The following is a 20,131-nucleotide window of genomic DNA, read 5'->3' on the forward strand; positions in this document are numbered from 1 at the left end:
TGCTAAAGGCTGGCCTCGCAGGCAAGCAAAGGCAGGCTCCTGCATGCCACCTGCTCCCCCAAGCCCTTCCAACCTGCCAGTGTGAGTGGTCAGAACACGGGGGCTGAGGATCATCACTGAGAGAAGGAAACAGCCACACAAAAATGAACGATGATGTAAAATAATACAAATGAATAAATTTTTAAAACTAGATGCTCACTGCCGATCTTCAAGGATTTCTTCTTAGGAAAAGACTTTGTGCTCCATGTTAGCATTTGGCTTTTTGTAAATTTTCTTGTCTTAAATATTAGTACCAGTCTGTTAGTATTTAATGCAAGGTCTTTACTTGAGTTTAATGGCAGGCATAAGAGAACTGGATTTTGTTTCTCAAGTTGCACATGAACCGTGTGAGAATCGGGACAACCCTGGTTCTTCCCTCTGCTCCACGGTCACGAATCCGGTGTCAGGGATGCCAGTGTCACACAGATGGCCCGGCGTTGCGACACCAGGAGAGATGGGGAGCCCTTCATCATGCTCCACTACCACCCGTCTTGTCAGTCAAGCCCAGCAGTCAGTCCTCAAAGGCACTTTATAAAAAAAACTTAAAAAACCAATAAATAAAATGCTGTCTACTGGACTCTTAGGAAAGTCACGACCTGTGTTTTCACTGTCCAGTGTCTGAGGGGCTCAGTAATATTCTGCACGAGGAGCAGTCAGTCTTGTTTTACACATCACAATTGCTCTGTACAGCCGGAGACCTTGACCCTCTTGCTCATGTTTGAGTCCTGAAAGCTCTCTGCCTCTCAGGTTTATGAAAGCTAAACCCTTAGAAAGAGATTTTTTTTTTCATTGTTGTTGCTATTTTCTGTTTGCAGAGGTGAGAGTTTGTTTATTCACTTGTAAAAACTAGAGATCTTATTAAGGAGAAAAAAAAAATCCTGAGAAAGAAAACAGAAAATTCTTGAGGCTGAGGTTATTCATTCATAGAGTACCTAGGAAAAAAGTCTGTCTTCTAGTGTTCATTTAAAAAATCTGCTCTGTGATGAAAGACATTTGCCAGTTTTGAAAAACACATCCACTTAGGAATGTCGTTAAAATCCTTTACCCACCCCCAAAGAGAGCTAATTTTATTGCAGAATATTGGGTCTTTCTTCCTGTCTGTCAATGTGTAGTTGTCCTGAGTGGATGAATTAGTAGTAGGAATTTTACAGGAACTACATCTGAGAGTAGAAAGCAAATTACATTGTACAAAAAGGAAATGGTATACAATATATATAAAATTTAAAAATATAAATAAACTGTAAAAGCCCTTCAAAAAAAAAAGTGGGTGAATATTACCATTTTTTTAAAAAAGAAAAAGGCAATAATGTCAATAATGTGTCTTCCGAGTGTAGCCGAATAGATAATTGACTTGACAAGAAAATACCCCAAGTGCTTTCATGTATTGTTTCAGTTTGACCCAAAAAAAAGTACATTGCGGGATATTTATAGTATTTTTCAATCTATTTTTGTCTGCCGACTAGGACTGATAACTGATTTAGGGCATAGGAGTTAAAAACAGGAAATGTGGTTTATAAAGTAGGTGGTATCTCCAGAGTTTCCAAAGTTTGATTTCTTATAGTATCGTCTGAAGAGTGCCGCATTTCAAAACAACACGGGCGGCGCACCTTGAAGTCAGTCTGCGTTTAAAGGCGCTGTCTCCCCAGTTACGACAGGAAGCGTTTCATGGAAAAGTTTGCATTCTTGGTAAGGGCTCCAGCGGAACAGCAGTTGTTTCTGGAATCGCACTGCACCCTCTCTATCACTTCTCTCGCAGTTGCTCCTCAAACTCTCAGCAAGATACACGTCTGTGTCACTTTGAGCAAATTTCCTGTGACCTTTATGTTTTGCTTCATATTTGATTTTAGTGTCTTAAAGAAATGGGTAGTCTTTATCCATGTCGAGGAGAAACATACCTTCCGGATATTATTAATCATCGTAATTAGAAAAGCCAAATTAAGAAAAGAAAAAGGCACACTGAAGCCGGGGCATAATTTTATGTGACCTTTTGAATGACAGCCAGGCAGAATCAAACAAAACTGGATGCTTTGACTCAGCAATTTCACTTCTAGGCAGGTGCCTGCATATGTCCATGGCATACATAGCATTATTTGTCCCAAGAGGCTACGTAGCCGTCTAATGATAGGGAGGTAAATTATGAGTCAAGAGAGTATGACTTCCACTCTTATACTCTGTGGATAAAAACAATAATGAGTGATAGAAATTATGAGATGAGAATAAGTAAACTCACTGTCCTCTGTTCCATCCATATTGTAGCACACTCAGCAGTCCTTGGCAAGGACCAGGTAGGTGTAGCTATTCTGACATGGAAAGGGGCTGAAAATAATATGTCCAGAACGAAAGGAGCCAGTTGCAAGAACAGAACGGGTAATGACGTCTCATTTTTTATGGGGAGAAATGTTTGTTGAAAGGAAAAGATCTGGAAGAAAGCCCAGCAAACTAGGAGAAGGATGAGGAGGAACTTAGTCAACCTCTCTTTGGTATGACGGAAACTTACCCTTCTGTGTTGTTTTCATTCTTCTCAAGATTTGGTTTTTATTTCAAAATAAAAACATCAAGGAAAGTCCACAGAGTTCACTGTTAGTTCCTGACTGTGAACTTTCTCTGAGAGGTCTGCTTGAGGTTGGTTTTCCTAAGAGCCAGTTTGCCGTTATTTTCCTTATGATTGATTATAAGAAATAACTATTACATACTTTTTTCATTTATCAAATTTTTCCTTCAACCTCAGCTCCAGAGAACTGATTTTCCAGCTCAGTTTTAATCCAAGTCATCCCCTGTACATCTGAACCTCATCTTTGATAACTCCACGAGGCTGACCTAATCCATGAGAATGATACAGAAGCGACGCAGGTTTCCTTTCTACAAACCAAGCAACCCGTTTCCCACAAATGGTGCTGATGATTCTCAGCAAACAGCAGACTTTGTTTGCAGTGTGGGCTTTATGGGGTGCTGAACAATTTTATTTTCATGCAGTTGCTTTCTTGTGCTGTTATAGAGAAAATACCTGTCCTTTCCATGCGCAAGATAGCCTTCTTGTCTTAAATCTGGGCATGACCCCACTTGAGGATAAGTCCTGTGAGGAGCGGGGCTTGGTTTTTAGCGTGGGTTCCTTCTTTTCCAAGTTACTGTATTCCCCAGCAGGGGGAATAGAGCCTGGATTAGACACTCAAGTATTTGTAAGTTGTGTGTCTAGTCCAAAGTCAAGGGTCCTCCCTACTTGATCAAAAGAAGACAGAGACAGCAACAAAAACGAAAACAAAAAGGCTTCTGTTCTACTTGAAGATATGAAAAGTCTGAGACCTTCATGTCGACGATGTTCTGTGGTCCCAGGCGATTTACAGGAAGCCAGCCCACCCTGCGAGAAGAGGCCTACAGATTCTGGCTCAGTGCTAAGATGAGCTTTGTTTTCTCCATGGGGAATTTCCCCCCTGGCCTACTAGATTAATTGCTCGGTGAGCTGCTACTGTGTGGGTGGGGACACTTTTGGCCAATTATGACACATTCTAATTTCATATTCAGAGAGGAGCAGAGAGATACGATTATAAATGCTCAGAAGCTGTTCTCATTCCTTTGCTTAAACAACATGGAAAGTCGTGGGGGCTTATCTAAAGGGAACCTTTTTAAAAAACACTACTTATCACTGCTGCATAATAAGGTGGTGTTTGCTTGCAACTCCAAGAAGCAAGTCAGCTTGCTTTATTTTTCCTTGAACTCTACCCTACCCACCCCCCGCCCCGAACCCACCAAAGCCTTCCGGAGTCATACCGGAAGTTGGCATTCATGGCCCCACAGCCCAGGATTCCTGACACGTGTGTCATCTTCTCATATACCTGACATCTCCCTGAGTATCTAGTGCAGTGCACACCCAGGACAGATGTCATGGTTTACTACTTGGAATGTGCTGTTTGCTTAAATACATGGCCAGAGCAACAAATCCTGGTCAGCAAAGAAGTGTTATTTGGATCCAGCTTTTCTGCTGTTGTTTGTCTTTATTCAAGTTGTCTGCAAGTGATCCTGAAAGATGGTTTCCAAAGGACTTTATTTTCTTCCATCCTGTGAGAGCTGAGGGCTGTGTGCTTTAGGAGAGGGTATCTCCCCTGTCCTCACACATTTTTAACAGATGTTTCCAATATAGAATCATAGTATAGGATCCTCTGGGTATTAAAATTTCACCTCTGATACAGTTTTTCATGCATGCAGACACTGACCCACTTTCAGTCAAGCTCACTTTCCAGTGAGGATACACTGTCAGAAATGTGTTGTCAGCGGATTTCATCATGATGCAATCGTAGATATAGTCACACAAACCTGCAAGGCAGGCACAGCCTCCTGCACCCCTGGGCAGTGTGGTGTGACCTAGTACCTGCCGCCCATCACTGACTGAAATGTTGCTAAGCTGGACAGGACTGTACTTCAGAGGGCCAAGTCCTAGGAAGTGGTAGTGAGCAGCACAGACTTGCTCTTTGCCACCTTCGGCCTCTCCTTTTATAAGTACTTTGGAACAGGCCGATCACAATGGTACACGCCGAGCACGCAGTGACCAGGCCTGTGCGGGTGTCCTTTCTGCTTGCGGAGGCTACAGCCCCGCAGGGGAGGCAGGTACTCATCAAGAACAGACACCGATGAATGAAATGCTGCTTCGGGGGGAGAGAAGCCCTCAGGCCCAGAGGTTTCACAGGGCACTTGTGGCACGCTGGAAATCCAGGGATGGTCACCCAGCTTCACCAGCAGCATGGCCTCCCTCCTTACTTCCTGCAGCCTGACGGGTGTGATTCCCCTCGGGAATGTGGTCTCGTGTAACGCAGTGCATCTGGCCTGGACCAGTCAGAACTGCTCAGAAGTCTGCTCCGAGGGCCTGGTCGGGGGTGCCTGGCTCAGCGTCCCCCGCGCCTTCCCTTCCCATATGCGGCTCATTCCCTCAGGCCACTGCTCAGCGGTCAGCACCGTCACCAGGTCTGGCCTTGGCCGGTGCTTGGATGTGACGTGCAGCCGTTCTTTTCAAAACGAACAACGGCAAAGGATGACAGGATTCTAAAATTCTGACTTCCGGAGCACTTTGTGCCTGAGAAAGCCAAGAACACTGGTCCCACTCAGAGCCTCTCCCGCGCCAGCAAACCGCGTAACAGGACGTCACTGGACACCAGCCATCCCCTCCCGCTCACATGAATCCGTGGCAACGTTCTTTGGGCCCAGTTAGAGAACTTGCAGTTACGACATCCGGCAGCTAGGTGGCGGGCGTGATGGACACGTTTCCGTGCATCCACGCCCGGTGTGTACCTGCCTGGAGATGTGTGTATTCAGCCCTCCTGCCTTTTATGCCTTTATTTGAGAAACAGCACCTGAAACACGCGCACTAATGGACAAGACGGCCCCAGTTCCCGAAGCATCAGCTCCTTGGGCCGGCCGCACGCCTGTCCCATTTGCTTCGCACACTGCTCGACTGCGCCCAGCAAGTAAAGGGCACACAGCAAATATTCCATGCGCGAGGAAGTGGATGTCTGTCACACTTTCATACAGCGCTCTTAGCAAAACAAATGCTCTGATGTCTGCTTCTTGCAGAGTGGGTATTGTTGGAAAGGGAGACCGATTGGTGTCTACGGCACACATGTACAGGTAGGCCAGAGCCTGGAACCCAAAGCTTCTGACCTTGCCTTCTGTTCTTTCCGTCAGCTCCATGAACTAAAGAGCAATCATCAGCTATTAAGGCAAATTGATATCAAAATGTTAATCAAATATAATGGGAAGCAAAAGGGCATATACCACCAAAACTAAGTACAAAACAGTCCCTTGGCCACATTCATGGATCCTGCGGAAATAATAACCAAAGGCAAGTACTGGCCTTCCCCCACCCTCATCGTCATGGACGCTGTCACCCCATCTGCATTTGGCTCTTCCTCCCCCACCAGGCTCAGCCACCTTTATAACAAAAGGCAGGCCCAGCTCCTCTCTAACAGCTTCCAGATCTTTCTCAGGCAGCATTTTTCCTGGCATTCTTCCCACCACCGTCTTGTGGTCCCTGGTGAGCCCCTTCCATTCGAGGAAGAGACCGCAGAGCTCAGCTCATCCCGCAGTGAGCACAGCAGCGAGACCTGCCTTGACACTGCCCCAAACCACAACTCTGCTTTCTCAACCCTGAGCGTGTGAATTCCCTCTTTGTTGGTGTGATTCCCACGTCCTTCCTTCTCCTGATCAGAAAAGAGTAACCCAGCCATTGTGGCCACCAAAATGAGGACTGCTACATGCTGCCAGCGTGTTTCGCTGGGGCTGGTGACATGGGGCCCCGTGGCATCAGCAAGGGACATCCAGCACCTGCCACCGTACAGCCCTCTTGTGGGTTTTTGCAAGCACTGAACTCCTCCTTGCAGCTAGATTCGGAGCAGTATTTCAAGACAAAACTCAGCAGGGGTTGAACCAGAGGGCTTATCTGAGTTTACTGATGGAGAAGCATGCCTGAAAGACGCAATGTGAACCTCTGTGCTGATGTGGGGCAGAGCCTGGCAGGGAAGCCAGAAAGCAGGGTGTGTCAATGGCCTGCTCTCAAATTCAGGCTTCATCACTGGCTGACAAGTGGGGTGAAGAGAGAAAGGAATTGAAATTCTTAACTAGAAAGACCACAAGATCTTATCTGTTCGTGTTTATGAACCCTCAGACCTCAGTCCCCAGACATAGAGGCCATCTCTCTCCAAGCCCCGGGCCCTGACTTTCTCTACCCAAATACTCTCCCCTAACAACTTTTCAAGAAATTCACAACAGACAGATCAAGCCAGTCAGCATTTCACAAATTAGTTTAAAGAAGAGTACAAAGACTTCCTGGCAATATCAAACCCTTCCACTGGGGCTCCCTACCTTGTGTGTGTTACACACAAGATACCTGCCTGAACAGCAGGAATCAGAACAGAACCAACAACTGAGCACTGTGGAGCCTTGGGCACATCTGTGGCCTGGACATAATCTTTGTGAAGGGCTTGGCACCTGTTCCCTCTGATAGGTGCCCAGCAGCATCCTTCACAGAGTAAAATCTCATTAATTCATGTAGACGAATGAATGAGGACATTTAGCCACTTCCTCAGAACTAAGGACAGTAAACCCAACGGGCAGTAAGAAATCCTTACATCTGTAGGTCAGAGCGGGGGTAGTTTTTTGGAGAGAGCCAACCACTTGTTAATACTGAGAGCTTATGTTGGCGAGCTCAAGCTCCGCCTGTGCGCGCCTTTGGGGTTATGATGACACTTCGCAGAGCTCCTTCCTGAGCTCCTGTGCAATTCTCAGATGATTTAAGTGAAGGCCTCCTCTCTGAACCGACCAGACTGACATGTGGTTTGACCAGGAGTGCTATTTCTGTTCATCCCTAGGACCACACATTTTTCCCTTCTCTTTTTCCAACGTCACCACTCAGCCCCTGAAGCCATCATCTGTTGCACTGGGGGCAGAGGAGAGGGACAGGGTTTCCATTTATCTTTTCTATTCATACAAATAAAATCTCCCAAAGAGAAAAAACATTGCATCATGTTTTCACTTGTCTGAGCTTAAGACTCTTTTCTCCTGCTGATAGATTTTCTTCATGAGTCCTGTGGCCACACTAAAACAGGAAGCTTCTTTTTCTCACATTTTCTAGCAACAGAACTATGGTGAAAGTGTCCTGTGCTTTTTATTCTTACTCTGTGCAGTGCTGTCTGTGGAAGGGGTGGTGTGTAGCCTGGCCTGCAAGCGCTGTGTCACCTAAGGCTCCTTAGTCTGCTGGGTCCTTGCCAGGAGCTGCCTTTCCTGTCTGGGAGTTCACAGCACGTGGTCACTGAGTATGCGATACAGCCCTGCTTTGTGCTAAGTTTAATTTTCTGCCTTTAATCAGCACTCTGGCCCAGTTCATCTCTTTTACCTCGAGGAACTAGAGGACATAAAAGCTGCCCTCACACTTCTACACATGGTGCCAGGACAACTCCCAGAACCCAGGCTGCTAACACATGTCTCGGGGCACTATCACAGCATCCTGGTTTCTCACTCTAAGAGCATCCGTGGCCCACCGTCGCACTCATATTTTTAGTGGCTGGACGTGTGTCAGGTGTATATGTGTGGGCGAGCCAGCCTTTCAGGGGGCTGCACATTAAAGGTTCTGAACCCAAAGAATGATAGGAACTCTTGATCCACAATGCCCTTCCTGCCACTGTGCACTCACGCAGGACACCTGTCCAGGCAGCAGGGAATGAGATGAGGCGTGTCCACCTGGGAACGAGGGTGGGATCACACGCCACTCCCTCTCAGACTGTGGGCAGACTTTCCTCCTCCAGGGAGAGATGTTCTGGCCTGAAGCACAAGTTGGTCACTTATAACAGGCTCCTGAGATGTTCTCCTGACTTCCAGGCTAGGGAGTTGCCCTGCTCTCAGGAAGACAACTCATTTCTATTTTGTGTGTCTTGTTTTAAATATTTGTGTGTTTATTTTGTAGAAGAACTAGGGTGTAGGCCAGAGAGGTATGGGGGGTGCGGGATTGACCAGAGACAGAATGAGGAGCAGAACAAGCATATCCACTCAAATACACTGCTGACGGGAGCAGCGGGTAAGACCCAAGGGGTCTGCTGTGCCCTGTGGGTCAGCTCCTGGCTGGGGCGTGAACTCAGGCTGTAGCAGTCACAGTGCTGAGACTCAGCCTCTCGGCCCCTAGGGAGGCTCCTCAAACCACGTCTGGATTATATTGAATGACTCTTCATTAGTCTAGTGACAAAACAATGAAAAACATCAAAACCTTCATATCCCAAAAAGCTGCAAATAAAACCTGCTTCTCCAGAGACAGACCCGTTCACGGGTGTACCTCTTACACACCAGAGTACATGCAGAACCGAATGCTAGTTAGAGGATCAGAATCTGCAAAATGCCTACTCACACACAAGGTGGTCGTTCTTGGTCTCTATCACGACACCTAAATAATCAGCAACTAGCGTGACATTATGGGAAACTTCTCGTGGGCATCATCGCTGTTCATATGCATAGTTTCACAAACCATAGTGTTTTTCTCTAGTCTCTAGAGAAGGAACCCCAGGGCTGTACACTTAATCCCAGACAGCATTCACAGGCATGCTTGGGCTCCATGTGAAGGACGGGGCTATGATAACTCTCTGGGAGGTCCAGTACAGCAGGCTCTGTTTTTACATTTTCTTGCAAAATAATAAGAGCGAAAACTGTTAAGGAGCTCTGAGTACCAGAGGTGCCCCTGGGTATTCTGCCCTGAACTCCCATGACAGCCGTGCAAGAAAGGTGCTGTAGCTCGTAAACTCATTGATAGAAAAGAAACCCGGGCTCATGGTCTGCTTGCCAAAATCACAGCTTGTAAGTGACATACGAGTTTGATCCAACATCGCCTGGCATCCCCCATTGTGTGCCTGCCTGAGTGAGTAATGAACTCATGCTCAAACAGCCCTGAAGTCTGTGGTCTAGCCCAACGTTGACTTTCTTTCCAAAATCAAATTGAGTCTAGTTTTGTTGATTTTTTCCCATTTTTTAAGAACGAAGTAGTCATTCCTCATAATAATTAGACATTCACCTTGGAAGTAAGATGGTCAGAATATGTTGTGTAAGCTTCAGTAAATCTCTTTCTGCTCTCTGGTTTTCTGTCTGTTAATGTCAGTGTGTCTGTGTGTTTACAAAGACTATTAAATATGCAATACAGATGTGCATATATAAAGAAACTAAAGGACATTTTGAGTTTTCAGTTTTGAAGTTGATCAACCAATACTTGAGCCATCAACAGGTGATGAAAATGGAAAAACGATAAAATGCCTACATTAGCCTTTTTTTCCCAAACCTGTACGAAAAATAGTCCTTTCATCATTGGCCCTCAAAAGGAAACACAGTGTTGGTGTTACTTTCTGTTTCTCCTTTGCGAGCTCCTCGCAGTCATAGAGAGCACAGTCATACCAGCAGAGAGACGGGCATCTCATGATTAAATAAATGCCTTTTCCCTCCCCCATTTTGATTTCAGGTGTCAGAAACTATTTGAAAGAAGCACTGGTGAATATAATTGCTGTACATGCAGAGGTAAGCTGTCATTCGATGTTCCGAAGATGGATGGGTAACTAGAAAAAAGAAAATGACGAAGCGGATGCTTTCTTTGTGTCGTGGTCTTTCTCGCCTTTGAGGACACATCCCGGGAAGACGTAACACACCGCTCCACTGCCGTGCGTGTGCGTGGTTAGCGATGAGAGTCTTGTCCTGAAGTCGTGTTGCATTTTCCTCCTCATTAGAAACTTGAAACAGAAGAGAGGTTGAGAGTCTGTTTTGCCTGAGACTGACAGGCGTGTTGAACCCTGCATCTTGGGAAATCCAGTAACATCCTTCCAGTACCATACAAAAAAGCACTGGCATCTTAGTGAGGAGCCCACCACGCTTGGGATTCCAGAAAAGTCGGTGCTTGTTAGACAGCCAGGCTCGAAGGATAGGCGTGTGGTTTCCTCTGGGTGTGTGACTCAGGCGCTTGGAGACCGGTGCTGCCCGCCCTTGGAGCGCCGTCACCCGAAACTTCACAGTAACATGCTTCGTGAGCACGCTTCTGATCAGGACGCTTCTAGGGAACATCAAAAGAAGAGACCACAGCTGCCCCCATGGTTACCACTATGACTACCTTCTCTGTAATTTCTCGAGCCATTACTCACATCTCTGCCAGTATTTTCAGGGCGCCAGGGCTCACAATTGATGGGTGACTAGATAAAAGGGGACCACGCAGAGAGGTTACCTTGAGATGCTTTCTCCTGCTGCTTGAGGGCCTGTTGCAGCTGCGGCCCTCTGATACAGGTCTCGCCGGGTTTACACCCTGCTCCCTCCCAAAATGTCAGGCTGTTGAGGTAGATGGGGAAGGAAAACACATGGACAATTTAAGCCTAAATCAACAGCGAGACAAGGAGAACGTTCCCTTGTCCCAGATGAGGCTGAGTATGGAGGAACGCACAGCCATTTTCATTTCTTCCTAAAGAAAAGCATATACATTCCTCCATACAAATAAGCATTCGGTATGACTGAATGCGGGCAGGAGTCTATCACCTGTGTTGTTTATAACCAGTAAATAATCGTCAGTTATGAATTTTGATCAAAAGATATAAAAACGCTTTCTCGCTGGGTGGGTTTCCAGTATAGTTAGAGTGTAAAAGTAAGTGGTCAGCAAGTGAGAGCACTTCTGTGGGAGGTGGGTGGGGTAGTCAGAGGAGACGGCTCTGGGGCATGTTGGGGCGGGACAGTGACCACGAGGTGATTTGCATTGGATTTTCTGTTTGCCACATGATCTTGCGGAAAATTTCCTTGAACCGCTCAGGCTACGTTCGAGGATAAGCCCATGGTTTCAAGGTTTTGAATCAGTCGAAATAAGGAAAGGCTGAAAAGAAAATACAGCTTTTGTTTATAAAGCAAATAGGCAGATGCATCCCCAGATTTCCAAATGTAATGGCTTGTTTAAAAAATCGCAAAATGGGAAAATTACCTTTGCTGTCAAATGGGAGGAATTGTGATTTAATTTAGCTGAAAGTAAACTGTTTTCTTGTCCAGTGCAGAATAATACAGCCAACGTGAGTGGGGTATGTTTTGTTCTAAAGAGCCTGATCCAGTGTGTGTGTGTGTTTATTACATGAAATATGTTTACACGATTTTTTAAAATAAATTTTATTGAAGTGACATTGCATTATAACACAGTGAGTTCAAGGGAGGCCTCATTTTTAATCAGTATCTTTATCTGCTACATTAAATTTATCGATTACAGTTGATCCCTTTTACCCAGTCTACCCACCCCTTGCCCGTCTTTCCCTCTGGTGACCTCTCATTTGGTGTAAGAATCTAAAAGTTTCCTTTTGTCTTAGTTAGATCATTCAGCGTATGCTTTCGCTACTGCGATTTCTTCTTTATAAATGATATTTCTTCTTCTGAACGGTACAGAAGTCTCTCAGACTAGTTTTAGTTGGCCAACAGCCCCTTTGAGGGTCGTTGTAGCCAGCGTGTTTTAAAGAGGGTTATCATGTGGCACGGACCCGTTGGTACACTTCAGTAGAAATCTCTCTCTACCTTTCATAACTCTGGCCCTTTAAAATTTTGACTCAGAAGACCTGTGAGTCAATCTGTTGTGTGCATTTGTTTTTAAGATGCAGGCTCCCAGATGACGTCGTTTCTTCTCTTCCACCAGGTGTTCACTGTTTCCAAAGAGCTGGTGCCTCGAGTCCTGTCCAGGGTGGTGGAAGCGGTTTCTGAAGAGCTGAGCCGACTGATGCAGTGTGTCTCGTCCTTCAGCAAAAACGGAGCATTGCAGGTACCAGCTCTCTCGGCGCCATGTCGGGCTTCTGTTTTCACTGAAAACATCTCAATGTGTCTTCGTTACCAGTTGTTTTTCCTCATAGCTCCGCCGACTGAGACCTGTGCCCCCAAACCGTGCCCCCTGCTCACCGTGCCCTGTCCACAAGTCCCGGAGTTCCTCTGCGTTAGGGTGGAGCAAGACTTCAGCAGTTCTTATGACACCATCTAGGTGCTGTTTCCTTCTAAACCCTTTGACCTTTTTTTCTTTTCAGTTTTGTCCTCACCACCCTCGATTTCACAGGCAATTTTTAGCAATTTGCTTCAAATATTTTTCCAAAGCATTTGATAACTTTTGGCATAGACGTCCGCTGCCTATTGGCATGCGCGTTCCGTTGGCCTAAGTTTGTAGTTGTTTAAATGGCATAATTATGATGCCAAACGTAACTTCTACAATACTGATGAGCCTTAGGACGCATCGAGCCGGTGTCTCCTCTGAGCGCTCAGAATCTGGGACTTGTGAGTGGCTTTGTGAAGCGCTGGCAGGTTTCCTTCCTATAATGCCCAGGGAGCCCCTCACAGGGCAAGTCACCATAGATAACAACTGTGTTTTTGCATAATGTGTGCACATTTTAAATCTAAAAACAAAACAAAAAAAATCCCCTGGAGAATGACCAGCAGCCATTCGTGGATGATTACGGAAGAAATGGCTCTTGTTTGATTTCCTCATTTTCTGTAAATTCAACCTGAAGTCCATCTTTCTAGACTGAAGAATAGGCTTCAGGTCAGTCACAACCATAGCAAAGTGGGAGAGGTATCGCTAGAGACAAGAGACCCTCAGAGCTCTAGTCAGCCCCTAAGCGACAGAAGCATGGTGAAAGCCCTGCTCCTGCATGGTCAAATGCTACTCCTGCTAACCCAGTTAAAACTACAAGAACTGTTGAAATGCAGGCCCTCCGGGTGGCACAACAGGTTAGAACAACACTGTGAAGCTGGCCATGGCTGCTTCAGTGCGAGTTCAGTCCCAGCCCTGGAGGTGATCCCCGTGGCTCTGCAGACCTCTCCTGACCCACCCACCGCTCCCCTCGGCAGGGTACTTCGTCAGTCTTCCTATTCTGTTCCCCACTCTCACGCCCCCCTGCACCTCTGGCCTGTACCCCAGTTCTGTATGCATAAATAAATAAATGAAATCTTTTTAAAAAAATTTAAATGCTGCCCAAGAGCTAAGCATTTTCAGTCTGAACCCAAATAACTGCTTGCCAAAACCAGCAAAAGGTCAACACTGGAAGGGCCAGAGAGTATAGAGCTCCCGGGTCTCCGCAGTGTAGCATTGAGTGTCCAGGGAACACCCACAGCAGAGCACAAACCAGACAGGAAGCTGAACTCAGCCTCAATAGATAAGACCGTTCACTAAGACCAGCCTTGAGATGACCCAGCTGTTGGAACTGGAAAGGAAAGATTTTAAAGTGGCTGTATTTGGGGATGTAAAGGAGACTGTGATCTCAATGAATGAATAGATAAGAAATCGCTGCAAAAAATAGAAACCCAAAAATCAGCAACGAGAATTCTGGGATGAGATAATACAATAGATGAGTTTTAAAAATCTCCTCATGGAGGGCCTTCCTAGTGGCGCAAGGGTCAAAGACACAACGCTGTCAAGAGGCCCCCAGCCACTGCAGCGGGAGTTTGATCTCTGGCCCAGGCGCTGATTGACACAGCCCAGCAGACCCATCCTGCCGCGCCTGCTGCTCCCCTCAGCAGGGTATTTCAGTAGATCTGCCTGTTCTGCTCCCCACTCTGTCTCTGGTGAATTTCCATACCCCCCCCATACCTCTGGCCTACACCCCAGTGCATAAGTAGATAAATAAAGCTTTTAAAAAATTCTCTCCCATGGGAGTAATAGTAGACTCAAGGGAACAAAAGAAAAAGTTACTGATTTTTTAGATCAACCGAAAATTTCTAATATGAAGGATGAGAAAGAATAATTGAGGAAAAAAGGAACACAGGCACACATGTAACTTGATTTCCAAAAGAGTCAGGACAGACAATCAGCACAAAGAATGATGGCCGGTTAACGTCATTTGTTATCAGGGGAATGAAAATTAGCACCACAGGTAGCATGTACCTGATGAAGAAAATTAAAGACTGGAAACACCAAATATGACCAGACTGTAGAAAACGGAGAACTCTCATTCATTACTGGGAGTGTTACATAGTACATAATTACCTTGGGGAAATTTTTCAGTTCCTTTTCCAAACTGACCCATGGTCCAGCCATCCCAAGCCTGTATAAGTCCTCAATCAAGAGAACTTAAAAACACTGTCTAGAAGGAAAACATAAATAAGAATACTCAGAGCAGTTTCATTCATAATAGCTGTAAACTAGAAGCAGCCTAGGTGTTCAGCAACAGGATAAACCAACTGTGGTGTGTTCAGATACCAACTACTAGCCAACAATAAAAAGAACTAACGACCTCTACCACCTGGGTCTTAGGCACCTTCAGCCAAGTGAAGGAAGCCCATACCCGGGAACACAGATACTGTGTGGGTTTGATTTACATGAATTTCTAGAACTGCTTGGACTCTTCTGTGACGGAAAATAAATCCCAGAATAGTGCTTTCCCTCTGGGGAAGATCCCAAGGGTGGGCACCTGATCGGACTTAAGTCAGCATCAGTCAGCTCCCGGCCAGTGGTACACTTCAAGATTTCACATATGTAAATTTTAACTGGAAACCTAAAGACTTGAAACAGGCCTCCCAAGTTAGTGATGCATGGTGAAGTATATCAAACCAGTAGGGTGGGCTGATAGATGAGGAGAAATGAGAGAAGACCACTAATGTGGTTTATAGATGTTCATGATAACATTTTCTCAGACGTGATCATTTTCATACATAAAATGGGGGTGGGGCAAGAGAAATGGAGAACGCATTTTTTTGGCAAATTGGTTAGGGGAAAATCCATTATAAAATCTTGCGCTGTATTTCTAGCTGCCACCAATTTTCTGTAAAATTTTGATTTGTCAGACCTTTAACATTATAAATTTGAAAGGTTGTAATCATTATAATAGTTCAGTTGCAGGGAGTTAGATTGTTTTAAGTATGGATTCAAAGAAGAAGATTAATTAAAAGGAAGTTGCCGTAACTACAGTGGGCATAATTAGTCTTGATATTACAACAGAATCGACCTTCTCCAAGGCTACCTGCTTACCTTTGTCTCAGTTCTTCTCAAAGCCAGCTTGTGGTCAGCTGGATGACTGATCACCAAGACTGTTTCAACCTCTGATATCCTGATACTCCCAGGAAGCTGGCAGGCATTTCTATGTCTGAAAAGCTCCAACGAGTGTAAATCCCCCACTCTGCCCTCGCCCTTTGAGAATGACTGAGAATGACTTCCTTCTTTTTTTTTTTTTTTATTAAAAAGTTTATTTTTACATCATTTTGCACATTTTTTTTTCATCTCCATTGTAATCCCCACGGGTTTCCCATCACCAAATTACCCCTGTGCCACCACCCTAGTCCCGCGCATTTCCCTCCCTTCCCCCCCCCCCATTTTTGATCCCATTCCCCACTCCACCCCCACAGAATGTCTCTGGTCTATGGTTGTTCATTATTTTTGTTATTTTCTCGCCTGGTCCATTATACTCCTGCTATGAGTGACACCATCCGGTATTTTTCTTTCTCTTTCTGGCTTATCTCACTCAGCATGATCTTTTCCAGCTCCATCCAAGTTGCTGCAAAAGACATGTGTTTCTCTTTTTTGGTTGCTGAGTAATATTCCATTGTATATATGTACCACATCTTTCTAATCCAGTCATCTACTTTTGGGCATTTGGGCTGCTTCCATGTTTTTCCAATTGTAAATAAAGCAGCAATAAACATGGGGGTACAAGTATCTTTTTCAATCAGCGTTTTTGTGTCTTTTGGGTAGATACCTAGGAGTGGGATGGCTGGGTCATAGGGAAGCTCCATGTTTAGCAGTTTGAGGAACGACTTCCTTCTTTTGAACGGATAAATCTGAGAGGGACTGCAGGTTAATCTTTTATGGCCATTTACATAAAGGGTCATGCACCTTTATATAAATGTATTAGTCTTCCAAACCTTCCCCAGAGCCAGTTCAGAGGGGATTGAGGGATCACTTGGTGATTTTTGCGGTTCTCATAGCACAACATTGTGTAGAGTACAAGTCTGTGTATTCTATCAATACAGTACAGCTTTTACAGTTGGCCTAATTAAAACACACCTATCCCTTCATTTAAATAAAGTTTTTACATGAAGATTAGTTTTACAGTAGCTTAATCCTTCACCTAGAATATTCCACTAAAAGTTCGGCCTTGTTTTCTCTCTTTTGTATTTTTCTTATAAGTCCATTTTCATACATATTTGGATATAAGCAATAAATAGAGACAAGTTGTCATGCATTTGCTTTCTAGGTATAAGCTGGTTTTCGGGCCTCCTAAACACTGAAAAATGAAAACAGTTGCTTTCCATTAAAAAAAATTCAGTGATTAAGCTGTATTATATATAAATCAGTGTTGACCTAGAATAGTGGCAGAATTCCTGAATACCTCTAATTTAAAGAGCTGGCCATGCCTTTGTTCACTGTCTTCTACTGTATGCCCTTCTGGAAGTAAACAGCTGTTTCTTTTAGACGGTCACTCAAGGCTTACGCACCCTGTGGGTACCCAGGTGGGAAGTAAAGGATGGGTGATGTGCGCATCCCCAGTAGGGTGGTGCCCGAACTCCCAGACGACTTTTCTGTGTGTAGTGACACTTTTTCCAGCTTCTGCAGAAAAGTATGCTTCAGGTTAGCTCTTTTTTATTAAGTTTTACACAGATATCACTCATTCCTATATACGGTGTCTACAAGGTAAACAATATACAACTTGTGATTTTTTTTCCTATGCTCACATAACTATACAGTTATCGTTAGAGTCAAGTTTAATGACTGTGGTACAATTACACATAAAGAAACTTGCGCCCCACAGCAGAGCCTCTCCATTTGCCTCCCAGCCACAGACAAGCCCTAATCTGCTTTGTTATCTCTATTCTGAAAAGTTCATATAAATGGAATTATACAAATACTGCTTTTTTTTGACATCAGTCTTTCCCTAACATGATTTGCAGGTTTCATCCATGACATAGTATAAATGAGCATTCCGCACCTTTCTGAGGGCTGAATAATATTCCATGGGGGGGGTCTTGCATGGTATAATGGTGTTTTGGTCAGAGGTGCTGCATATATGCCATTGGGTCCAGTAGTCTGTACCATGTAGACTGGACTTGCATCCAGACTTGCGTGATTATAACATTCACTCAAAGATGGAACCACCACACTTGACATTTACCTCAGACTATGTTCCCATTGTTAAGCTGTGTGTGACTATACCACATTTTAGCTACTCATCCTTGATGAACATTTGAGTTGCTTCTACTTCTGGATAGTGAAAAGAAAGTTCTAGTTTTATGAACTTACACATCACCAGGTTTTTGTGGGCATGTGTCTTCATTTCTCTCAGGCTCATATGTAAGGGTAGGGGCCTTGCTCGGTCCTATGGTTATTCTACATGTAATCTTCCATTCCACTGCCAGACCGTTCCCATAGTGGTCATACTTTCCTGTCAGCACTACATGAAGATTCCACACCCTCACCATCCTTGTTCCTCTCTGTCTGCTGGTCACACTTTCTCGTTGTCTTTTCACTTTCTTCATGGAGTCCCTTGCAGCCTAGAAATGTTTAATTTAATTTTTGATGACGTCAAATGTGTCTGCTTGTCAATCTCTTGTAGTTCAGGTGTCATTTCTAAGGAGGCTTGCCCACCACCATGTTGCAAGATATACTTTTGTTTTCTTCTGTTTTACAGCTTCATCGCTTACATGTCGGCGTGATCTATTTTGAGTTCCTTTTTGTATTAAGGAGGGGGGATGGGGCTCAGCTTCAATCTTTTGCATGTGGTGGTCCAGCTGTTGAAGACACCATTCTTCCCCCAATTGAATGGTCTCGGCACCCTTATCAAACCTCGATTGATCATAAATGGGAGAGCTGATTTCTAGACACTCAGTCCTGTTGTACTCATCTGTATATCTGTCCACATTGCCAGCACCATGCCTTCTTGGTTTGTAGTTAAGTCAGAGTTTCTGCAACTGTGTTCTTCTTTGTTCCAGAATGCGCTGTCTGTGGGTTGTTTGTATTTACATATGATTTTGGGGGTCAACTTGTCAATTTAATAAAAAAAAAATTGTAGAGGAAGCCAGCTGTGATTTTACTAGACATTGACTTGTAGGTTAACTTTTGAGGCCGCAGCTGGTGTACCTGGAAGGACACAGGGTTAAGTGAGTGAACCCACCCACTTCCTCAGGCCCGTGGAGGAGGAGAACCCCTCAGGGGCTGTGCTTCAGACCTTCCTTCCTCTCACATGCAGACTAGAAGAAAAATTTCTGGTTAGATAGTAAACGCAGATTGCGAGAAAATCCTCGTACAGTGTGTGCCTTTTATAGCGAGAGAACTGGCCCCTGCCTTCACACTCAATTAATTTCACTCTAAGTTAATTTTCAATAAAAGGAAATTCTGTCATAGCCCATTTCTTTGAACTGTTTGAGGTCTGTTCACAGCAATCCGTCACCGTGGCAGTGGGTGGGGTAACTCTGGGCCTGCCATGTTCTCTCACCCCAGCCCCGCAGTGAGCAGCCTGGGAGCTGCCCCTCACCCGTGTGTGTCTCTGAAAGCAAATGTAGCTCCCCGTGGTCATTTTGTCCTTCTGTCCTCTACAGGCAAGGCTGGAAATCTGTGCTCTGCAGGACACCGTGGCTGTTCACCTGACACCCGACAGCAAGTGAGATACCACGTGGCCCTCGCGAGCTTGGCTGAAAACAGCTTGTCTGACTGGTGTGCACGGGCCTTTGAAAAGTGCCTGGCTGGCCAAGGGAATGCTCCCGGTTTTGTGACGTGGTCAGGTTTATCTTTGGTTGATCCATTTCTTAGCTAAAAAACATAAACTCATCGTAAACCAAGAACTTCAAAGACAGCTTCTTTGTAGCATGATATGAAGGGGAAAGGGCTTCCTATTGTTTCTTGGTTTTCATTCACTTAGATGAACCGTGGCCTCATCCGTGATGTGGCAGAGTATGATTACCTGATTCTTAAAAAAAAAAAAAAAAAAAAGCTAGAATAAAAGTTGAGTGTGAACGGAGAGCGGATTCATAACAGACTGAAGGATAGTTCGTGTTGTAAATAACAGCACCAGAGGAAGCTTTGTGGTTTCTCTGCAAAATTTTGTAGTGGAAATTTGATGGTAACTTTTAGCTGTTTTGAATGAAAGTCAGGATTTCCTACCACAGCCCTTACTACTTGCCTGGAGAGAATTGTTTACTCCTTTGGCAGAATCACCGAGGAAGTGAGTGATAACACCAAGGCCCTTGAGAAGGCCCGGCTGTCCCGGTACAAAATGTCTGAGTTTCTTTGTGCACGCTACATGATCACGTCCGGCGCCTGGGGACCTAGCTTTTGCCGTCGTCCTCGCTGTCGTCTTAGCGATGGAAAAGACTGTTTAAATCGTTTGCTGACATAGGTAGGCAGCACTGTCCTGGCTGTGCAGAACCATGTCCTCATGGCTCCTGTTGTTCAGAGACACCCTGTCCCAGCTGTTACCCTGCTGTGGTGAGTGACAGACCGGAGAAAGCCTTGGCGCGTGCCTGTGCCCCTCTGTGCCCAGGCCCAGCCGTCTGTTCCACTCGCTGAGTGACATAAAGCCCCAGTCCGAGTTTCAGGTCGAGAAAGGGAACGTAGCCGTGTTTTCAGGAAGATTGTTCAGGGAGCTCCATGTGCGAAATGCGTCCC

General features: G+C 45.1%; 1 protein-coding gene across 1 annotated transcript in view; it reads left to right on the forward strand.

Annotated features, from left to right (window-relative positions):
* EXOC2 (exocyst complex component 2) overlaps positions 1 to 20,131 on the forward strand; it is a 138,212-nt gene that overhangs the window by 114,434 nt on the left and 3,647 nt on the right. The window contains exons 23-25 of the mRNA XM_004694990.2: positions 10,013 to 10,068; positions 12,194 to 12,316; positions 19,066 to 19,127. Of these exons, the coding sequence (XP_004695047.1) occupies positions 10,013 to 10,068; positions 12,194 to 12,316; positions 19,066 to 19,127 (241 nt within the window). The remainder of the gene's footprint in view (positions 1 to 10,012; positions 10,069 to 12,193; positions 12,317 to 19,065; positions 19,128 to 20,131) is intronic.

This window comes from Condylura cristata, unplaced genomic scaffold (assembly GCF_000260355.1).
Source record: "Condylura cristata isolate star-nosed mole 26May11 unplaced genomic scaffold, ConCri1.0 scaffold00052, whole genome shotgun sequence".
In the NCBI taxonomy this organism is placed as follows: Eukaryota; Metazoa; Chordata; class Mammalia; order Eulipotyphla; family Talpidae; genus Condylura; species Condylura cristata.